The following is a 9,511-nucleotide window of genomic DNA, read 5'->3' on the forward strand; positions in this document are numbered from 1 at the left end:
GAGTCTGGTGTCGGCAGTGAACTAGGAATAACTCCTATAAAACACTACACAGGACTTCCTGGTGGTCCAGTGGCTAAGACTCCACACACTTAGACTCCTTCAAGGCAGAGGGCCCAGGTTTGACCCTTGGTCAGGAAAGTAGATCCCATGTGCCGAAACTCAAAGATCCCTCACAACTAAGACCCGGCACAGTCAAATAAATAAATATTTTTTTTAATTTTAAAACAAAACACTATAAAAGTAATCAAACTTTTATTGAAGCCTTTATGTGCCAGACACGGCACGGGCCCTGCTCTTGAGGAGCTCACAGTCTAGAAAAGAGAAGATACCAAAAAAACGATTCCCACAAAGATGGAGGGGCCTGGGGGAGCGGGGGGCAGAGCCATCAACCCCACCGCCTCTCCTATTCCAGGTTGGCTGGAACAGAGAACAGAGAGCTTATCACCGTCTCTCCCTCCTTCCCTGGGACAGCTCTGACTTCCCACTGTCCTAAGTATCAGGAGGACACCAGGGAGAGACAAAGATGTGGGGGATACAGCTGCTTCCCTCAAAAAGCTAGAACATCCCAGCAGGATATATATATATATATGTACAATGGTAACTTTGTGTCCCAAAGCCGCAAACCAGTGCAGCAAAAGCTGGGGAGAACAGGGGCTGGGCCAGCCCAGTCCAGGGGGTGGGAAAAGAAGTAACGGAAATGGAGGTATCCAGGGCCCAGGGAGTAGGGCAAGAGGTGGAGAAGCTCATAGTAGGGCGCCAGCAGCCATGGCCAACAGAAGAGTCACCCATCCCGCCCAAGGAGCCGCAGAGCCTTTACTATGGGTCACATCTTTTATGGGGTCCTGCCCCATATTTCTGCGGTCCTGGTGGCCACTAGCACCTCCAGCCAAGCTAGCTTCCTCTTCCCGGAAGGTCTCATGTCCCACCTCTTGCGGAGAAGTCTGGTTGGTCTGAGCTGGGGTGATGGCTTTGGTGGTGGACCGGGTGGTGGTGGGGACTGGGGTAGCTTTGGTGGTGACGGTGGAGGATGGGGCTGAGGTGGAAGTACTGACAGATTTGTTTGGGGCCAGGGTGGTGGACCGAGGTGGGGGCAGCAAGACGAGAGGTGGGAATTGAGGGGAGAAATAGGTCTTGTTGCGGAGGTCTGAGTTACAGCGGGACCCCTGGCAGCAGGAGCCGCTGAGCGTGAAACCTGGGCCTGTCGCCGAATCCCGGGTGCAGAACTCGTCCTGGACGCAGCCCCGGACAGGCAAGGACACGGTCACATTAGCTGCAGGAGAGAAACATGAGTAGGTCCATGGTTGGGGGTAGGGGGTAGGCACAGCCAGAACAAAACTTAGGGGCAACACGAGAGCAAGAACATCCAAAACAGGGGACGGAAGGGCTCTGCATCCATTAGTCCCTATGTCTCCATCTGGGCCCCACTTTGAGAAACACTGTCCTGCTGTCTTTTGTACTTGGTAGACCACATTTCCCATAGGACTTAAGAGGAAAAATGTGTAGAATGAACTACAAGTTCCACAGTGCTTTGGAAGAAACGTTTGAACTGGGATACAACACCTCTCAATAGGACGAAAGAGGAGAGCAATGCCTCCCTCTTCCTCCCCTGACGCCACCGTTGCCAAAATTCAGTCGCTTAGTAGTGTCTGACTCTTTGCAACCCCATGGACTGCAGCATGTCAGGCCTCCCTGTCCATCACGAACTCCCAGAGTGTACTCAGATTCATGTCCATTGAGTCGGCGATGCCATCTAACCATCTCATCCTCTGTCATCCCCTTCTCCTCCCACCTTCAATCTTTTCCAGCATCAGCGTCCATCATCTCCCATAATACACCCTGCAGAGGATGGGATTTCAAGAACTCATGGTTCCCTGAGGCAGAGACCTGGAGGCTGAACCACATCTCTCCTAATACTTTGGGGTGGGACAAAGTATTAGCAGACACTAACCTTTGAGTTTTAAGGACTAGATTCCCCACAATGCCTGGGCAGAATCTTAGAGACTTAAATACATTTCCCATTGCACATCCTCCCATTCTGCACCTGGCAAGCCTCTGTGAAAACATATTTCCTCCAAAACTCTGGGACAAAAGTATTCCTATTCCCGTGCTATCCTGGGAATAGGACTGCATGATGCTCTAGGACAAGCCACCAACTTAGGCCTACGGTTCCCAGAAGGCGCGGGAAGGTGAGGGAACCCTTTGGGTAAAAGGGTACTATTACCTACCACCCATGAGGCCTCAGAAAAGGCTACCACGACCCATGCAGGCCAGGTGCTTTGGAGCTCCGCTCACCTGCTGTCAAGGTGACATTGCCGTCGAAACAGCCCTTGTAGAAATGGTCGCTGGCATTGTAGCAGCTCACGACGGGCGGCGCCCTGCCCTGGCACTCCTTGCGGCTCAGCCCCACGCAGCTGTAGCACTCGACGCCGTTGGGCTGGTAGGCACTCTCATTGCCTGCGAGGCGGGCAAGAAGGAAGGAAGCGGTCCAGGGGGTTCAGGAAGCACTGACCTGCTCCGCGTCCCTCCAGTCCACGTCCCCGCCCCTCGACGGACACGCAGCTCCGCCTCTAACCCCGCCCCCAGGGTGTGACCCCGCCCCCAGCCTTGAGGATTTTTTTTCCCGCCTCCTGCTTGCGGCCGCCGCCCAGCCGCTCCGCCCAGGCGTGGCTCCGCCCCCGGGGCTGTGGCTCCGCCCCTACCGACCTGCCGGGTTGAGCCCTCGCGAGGTGAGGTTGAGTTTCGTGTTGCAGCGGTCCTGGGAACACTGCTGCAGCTGGATGAAGGCTAGAATCCCGTAAAGGTCCAGTCCGCGGTCATTCTTGCCGGGGATTCCCGAACCGCAGCCCCGCACTGCCACCGAGAATTGCCCGTGAACTGCGAAGAGGGGAGGGGGCGGGGTCAGAGGGGCGTGGCCTCTGGGCGGGGCCTCGAATAGATCGGCCCCAGAAGATAGGCCGGCCAAGGGGGGAGCGCCGGGGAGAGGGGGTTCAGAAAGAGCAGATCCGAGGGGAAAGAACAACAGACTTGAGAGATCTGAGTATGAGGGGACAGAGAAGCTGACAGATACTGTACACAAAAGCTGGGATGGGGTAAGAGTGGAGATAAGAAGGGGCACGACCACAGGGAGTCTCACCCGGAAAGCAACATCTGAAAGAGCCTGAGACTGACGAAAAAGGCACAGGATCAGAGATAGATGGAGCCTCCTAGGAGCTGTGACCTCAGACAAGGGCGGGTCAGAGGGACCCGAAACCTCAGCCTTGGGACCCTAGGAGAGTATCTCTAGGATGGGTCTCCATCACCAAGGGCCCCATTGGATGGGGGAGGCTTGGTTGGGGTGGAGAGGATTTGGGAAGGGTCAGAAGGCGATAGCGAGATCTCAGTGAGCCAGGCTGTGCCCTTGAAGGAGACGAGGTCCCAGGTCTGGATTCTCCCAGGTCACCTCACCCCTGCGCAGCGCTCAGTCCTCACTTCTCTAAGCCCTAAAGGCGTGGGTGTGTTGAAAGGCCCAGGCCCTTGCAGACAGAAAGGGAAGAATGGGGATGCGTTCGAGTGGGTGTGGCCAAAGTCAGAAGGAGGGGCTGACTATAAGAAGCCGGGGCCCGGATGGAGGAGCTGGAAGCTAGTACGCAAGGACCAGAAGGTCCCACTCACTAGTCTCCACGGCCCCCACAGCCTCTGTGCAGACTTCCACGCCTGGTGCACACTTCACCGTCTTCATCTTCTGCGGCGAGCACCCGTCATCTGCGTTCTGCACACAGCTGTAACACTCCAGGGCCTTCGCTCCTGGGGGTGCAGAGGCAAGTAGAACTAAGCGATCCCAACTGAAGTTTCCTCAAAGAGGAAATAGTCCTTCCCAGTCCCTCCACCCCTGTGCAACTGTACCGCACATCCTTTTCCAGGGCAGGGAGATAAGGAAATGTGCGCGCGCTAAGTCGTTTCAGTCGTGTCCAACTCTTTGCTACCCTTTGGACTGTAGCCCACCAGGCTCCTCTGTCCAAGGGATTCTCCAAGCAAGAATACTGGAGTGGATTGCTTGCCCTCCTCAGGGACAAGGAAAACGTAGCCGCAAATCTGAGACCAGGAGATACATTGTGTCCCTTTCATGCCTACAGTGGGAGTATCTTTTTCACAGACCCTTATGCCCAAGGTGGGGGATCCCTGACTTAAATGGGGGGACTCCTTCTTTCAGTTCTCCACTTAGGATGGGAGAATTTTACCCACAGTCAAGTCATTCGGTGAGACATCCCTTCCCACCACCCCCCACCCACCCCTCGACGTCTACTCAGGATGGAAGAAAGTTTCCATAGTCCCTTCTGCCCAGGGTAGCAAATCCTTCCTAGAGCACCCCCTCCCCCACCGAAGCAGGTGATCTTTCCCACAATCCCCCTGTTCCAAGTGGAAGAATTTTCCCCACAGCTCCCTCTGCTCTGGACAGGAGATTCTTCCCGCAGCCCTCTCCATTGAGGGGTGGCGGGGTGGGGGGCAGACTCTTCCTTAGAGCTCCCACTGTGCCCCCTCCGCCCTCTCTGGCAACAGACTCACCTTCTGGAAGCAGCAGCGACAGCAGGAGCAGCCAGCCAGTAGTCCAGATCACTGCCCAGGAGCCTGCTTTCCTGGCGGGGTCCATGGTTCCGTCCTGCTCTCTCGGCTTACCCCCTAGGTGTGCCGCCTCCCAACCCAGGCCCTCTTACCTGAGCCCGGGATGAGTAACCTCCCCCCAGGCAACCCTGGCCTTGCCCAACCGGGCCAAATCAGCGTCCGCTGTGGGGCGTGACACCCGCCCCTGGGTGCGTCGTCACCCACAGCTGCCAAGGAGGGAAAGGGCGGGAGTCATGGTTCCCTGGCAGTTCCCAGGAGAAAGTCTGTGTTTGGGATCTGAGACGGGGGAGAGAGGAGAGTACTGAGGCTCACAGAAGGGGTCAACTCAACGCTCAGCATCCAGTAAATATTGAATGAGTGCAGGTTTGGGGTCGGGTGATGCTGGATACTAAACAGAACCAGTGCTGGTCCTCCAAGAGGTCACTTTCTGGTGGGGGAGAAAGATATGAATTAAATAATCATCCAAATTGTTATTTCCAGCCAAGACAATGATGGAAGAAAAGGAGGGAGCTAAAAGGAGGTGTGGAGTCCAGAAGTAGGGGGCTGATAAGTGAAGCATCCCTGGAGATGTAAGTCACTGAGTTGCCTGATAAAGACTTGGAGGTTTAAACAGTGAAGCAGGTCGGGATGGGGGCAGAGCACATGGTAAAGCCCTCGGTGGGAAGCAACATGGACCATTCAAACCCAGAGAGGAGAGCAGTGACCCTGGAGCTCAGAAGGTGAGGGGAGTGAGAGGGAAACTGAGGCACAAGAGCCAGGCAGGGTCACACTGTTCCAGGCATGCCAAGCCCTGCAGAGAGATCTGAATTAATTTTGAGAAAGATGGAGAATGTTTCTGGGGGACACAATTAGATTTGCTTTTTGATTCAGTCTGGCAGATGATGCAAAAACTTCTCAAGAAATGAATTCACTAAACCCAAGGAATTACCCAGCAATGAAAATGGGCCAACTACTGGCCTGGGCAGCAACGTGAATCTCAAAAACTTTATGTTGACCTCAAGAAGTCTTAAACAGATAAAGATACCATGTGACTCCATTTCTATGAAAGTTCTAGAACAGGCAAAGCTAATCAGTGGTGATAGAAATCGGGGTCATTTTAGGAAGGTATTGCCCCAAAAGAGTAATAGTAAGTAGCCCCTCCTGTCTTCATCTGGGTGGTGGTTACACATATAACTACAAATACGTAAAAAAATCACCAAACCATATGCTGTATATTTATGCACTTTACTGTATGTACACTATTCTTACAAAAAGAAAGGAAAGGGTCTTTCTTGACAATGCAGTGGTTAAGACTTTGCCTTCCTATGCAAGGAGTGTGGATTCGATCCTTGATTGAGGAGCTAAGATCTCACACGTCTCATGGCCAAAATACCAAAACAGAAACAATATTGTAACAAATTCAATAAAGACTTTAAAATGGTCCACATGGAAAAACATCTTAAAAAAAAAACTGTATTAAAAAAAAAAGTAAAAAAGAAAAGTGAAGTCACTGAGTCTTGTCCGACTGTTTGCGACCCCATGGACTGTAGCCCACCAGGCTCCTCGGTCCATGGGATTCTCCAGGCATGAATACTGGAGTGGGTTGCCATTTCCTTCTCCAGTATTAAAAAAAGAAAGGGATAAAGGCAGGGTGGAATGCCACTGTGGCCTCTGTAAAAAATGAAGAGACCATAGTAGGGGCGAGAAAAGGAGGGCAGGGGACCAGGGAGGGAGCAGGGCAGTCTCCCGGGTGAGAAGGACAGCAACAACCCTGATGACTGGGAGTTGGAGGCCTGTGTGCTCCGTTCCACCCCTGCATCAACACAGATGAGGCCCGCACTGTGACCGTGATGGAGTGAGATCCAGTCAGGACCACTGCCTCCCATGTCTGAACATAGAAACAAATAAGAACTCTGGGCAAACCAGAGTGACTAAACATCCCCGTATATAAACTAATATAAGTGACTATGTATATTATATATTATTTATATTCTATTATTATTTAAAGCTACAGCTGTAATCTTACTTTGTTTCTCCTAATAGATGATGAGATTTACCTGTGGCAGGAAAATAGCGGCTGTGTTCATAAAAATTTTATCCATTCCCTGGACCCCATGGGGTACCTCCCCCCACACACACTGCCAACAATGACTAGTACCTCAGTCACCTAGGCTGGGTCACTTGGCATCATGCCGCAGCTCAGAGAGAGAAAGTGAGTGACTGTGAAGTCATTCAGCACTGACCCCTAACCTTCCTGCCTCCCAGCCTTGGAATCTCAGCCCCACTTATGGTTTGCTGTGTGACCCTACCTAAGCGTCTTCACCTCTCTGAGCCTCTGGGTGTCTTATAATAAAGAGAGAAGAATCTTTCGTGGTGGATTGAGGCAGTGGACAAAATTTCAAGTTTGGAGTCGGACAGACTAAAATTTTACCCTGCCTCTGCCATCCTCTCACTCTGTGACCTCCAGCCACACCATCTCCCTCTCTGAATTTCAGCTGCCTCCTTTGCCAAGTGGGTCTGAAACCCCCTATCTCCTGAGGGATGGAGTGAGGCAGGGTGACAATACAATTATTATTGTGCGCTCCAGAGCAGGAGGCCCTGCAGGCCCCAGCTGCGTGGGAGAGTTTCAGGGAGGAACCCCAACTGGCCAGACCAGAAGAGCTGGCGTCTTGGGAGGGAGTGGGACCCAGGGTGGGGAGTTTCCTCTTGCTCAGGCCTGCCCGCATCCTGGGTGCTGACAGCCTGCTCCCCCCGCCCACCCCCGCAACATGGCCTGTGACCAGAGAACACAGGGAGGTTTAAATGCAGGGTCTATGCTTATAATTATTCTATGACTCTCCCCAGATCTCCTCCACAGGGGTCAATGCAAACAGGTTGAGAATCTGTTCCCCAGAGAGATAAACAGAGGGTCAGTGTGGAGGCACCAGGTCCCCAGCCCCAGAGGTCATGCCAGGGTGTCAGACAAGCCTGGGGCCATCTGCACTATGGGTTTCCTGTCCCCTGGGGAAGGGTAGGCTCTGGGCCCGGTGGTGTTCCCAGCCTCCCTCAGACCCACTCCCTCTGGGATGCGTCAGAGAAGGGGAGGGGTCAGAGCCAGGGCTGGCTACATAATTTGCTGGGCTCAGTGCAAAATGAAAATATGGGGACCTGGTTCAAAGGGCAGGAAAGAGTGTAATGAAAGGTACTAAAGTAGAAATGCTGGGGACTTCCCTGGCAGTCCAGTCCAGACCCTGAGCTTCTACTGCAGGGGGTGTCGTGGGTTCCATCCTTGATCTGGGAACTAAGATCCCACATCACATTGCATGGCCAAAGGAAAAAAATTTTTAATAAATGCTACTTTCCTTTCTTTCTCTGTCTCTCCCAACACCATGTGTCATGTTCCCTTGGTCTAATGTCTAATGTCATGTTCCCTTGTGCACAGGGATACTCATGGGACAAGCACAGACCCTCACAGGTGTTTAGAGACCCTGCCCCACAACTAAAGCATTCTGGTTGCTGGGTTCCCCTTCCACCAGTTGCCCGCGGCTGTGCCCCACCTGAGATGCTAGGAGGCACAAGTGTCTGACTCTCCTGTGGGCTCCCGGCCCCTGCTGGGGCTTGTGGATGGCAGAGGTCACAGGGCAGGAGCAAGGAGGGGAAGGCAGACAGAATCTATCCCAGGGAGGTGGGAGATGACAGGTGTGGGACTTTGTTTGAGCCGAGGCCCCAATCCCTCCAGATCAATCTCCATGTCCCTTCAGACTTCACTTCCAAAATGCAAATTCAAATGCAAAATTAAGAACTTCCAGATGGCAATCACAGATGATTAAATCCAAGAGGGCTCTTCTGAATGCAGGGACCTGTCAACCCCGTGAGTCACATGCCTGGGAAGCTGGTCCCTGTAAGGAGACCCAGTTTGCAGAGGGGCTGAGGGATGAAATAATCCAAAGATCCAGATATCTCATACCTGGAGGTAGGGGCCAAGGAACAGCTGGGGTCCCCAAAGGCCTGGGGTTTGGGTTGTTTGCATTCTGGGGCTTCAGGAGGACAACTAGATCCTTAAGGAATCCTGGGACAGGACACCCAGGACCAGAGGCGATGGGAACCAGAAGAATTGAATGCCTAGTTCCAGAGAAGTTTAAGGGAGGAAAAGGCCTATTCCACACAGGGACAGCCTAAAGTGGTCAAGGTTGTATCTGGGGAGCTCAAGGGACTGTGGAAGCCCACCAGGGATCAAGGAGAGCTTGCTGAAGGAGGGGACACCTTGTTGCTGTTGTAGCTGTTAGGTCACTCAGTCGTGTCCGACTCTGCGACCCCATGGACAGCAGCACACCAGGCTTCCCTGTCCTTCACTATCTCCTGGAGTTTGCTCAGACTCATGTCTATTGACTCGGTGATGACATCCAATCATTTCATCCTCTGTCGCTCCCTCCTTCTCCCACCCTCAATCTTTCCCAGCATAGGGGTCTTTTCCAAGGGGACACCTTGGGTGAGACCTAAAGGGTAAAAAGTTCTGTCTGTCCTGTTTACCACCGCCCCATCCTCAGCATCTCTCTCATCAATTTTTCAACCATCAGACATTCCCTCAATACCTAGTTTGCATACGGGTGCTTTGTTGTGTGTCAAGGACTCAGTAGTGATGGAAACAGTCCAACCCCTGCCTCCTGGAGCTCCCCCCTGCCCAGCACAAGAAACACACTCATCAGCAAGGATGACCCAGAGCAGTCAAGGCTCCAGTGGGGAAGGTGTAGGCAGAATGATCAGGGCTGGGACTGGAAGCCCTGAGGAAACATCTGACTCAGTCAGAAGAATCAGAGAAGGCTTCCTGGAGAAGGAACCATCTGAGTTATGACCTACATGATGAGGAGCAGGGTGGAGAGGGGAAAGGTGACTTGGGAAAGGTGACTTAGCAAAGGGAACATTGGGTATATTATTCACCAAGACTGAGAGATGA

At 52.9% G+C, this 9,511-nt stretch overlaps 1 protein-coding gene across 1 annotated transcript; it reads right to left on the reverse strand.

The window, feature by feature from the left end:
• Positions 1-235: 235 nt before the first annotated feature.
• On the reverse strand, positions 236-5,770 carry LYPD3 (LY6/PLAUR domain containing 3). The gene is made up of 5 exons (XM_061388507.1): positions 4,543-5,770; positions 3,652-3,783; positions 2,704-2,874; positions 2,293-2,454; positions 236-1,270 (listed from the first exon to the last, which is right to left on the reverse strand). Exons 1-5 carry the CDS (start codon positions 4,625-4,627, stop codon positions 744-746), a joined length of 1,077 nt encoding a protein of 358 aa, XP_061244491.1. The 5' UTR covers positions 4,628-5,770; the 3' UTR covers positions 236-743.
• Between the last annotated feature and the right edge of the window lie 3,741 nt (positions 5,771-9,511).

This window comes from Bos javanicus, chromosome 18 (assembly GCF_032452875.1).
Source record: "Bos javanicus breed banteng chromosome 18, ARS-OSU_banteng_1.0, whole genome shotgun sequence".
NCBI lineage: Eukaryota > Metazoa > Chordata > Mammalia > Artiodactyla > Bovidae > Bos > Bos javanicus.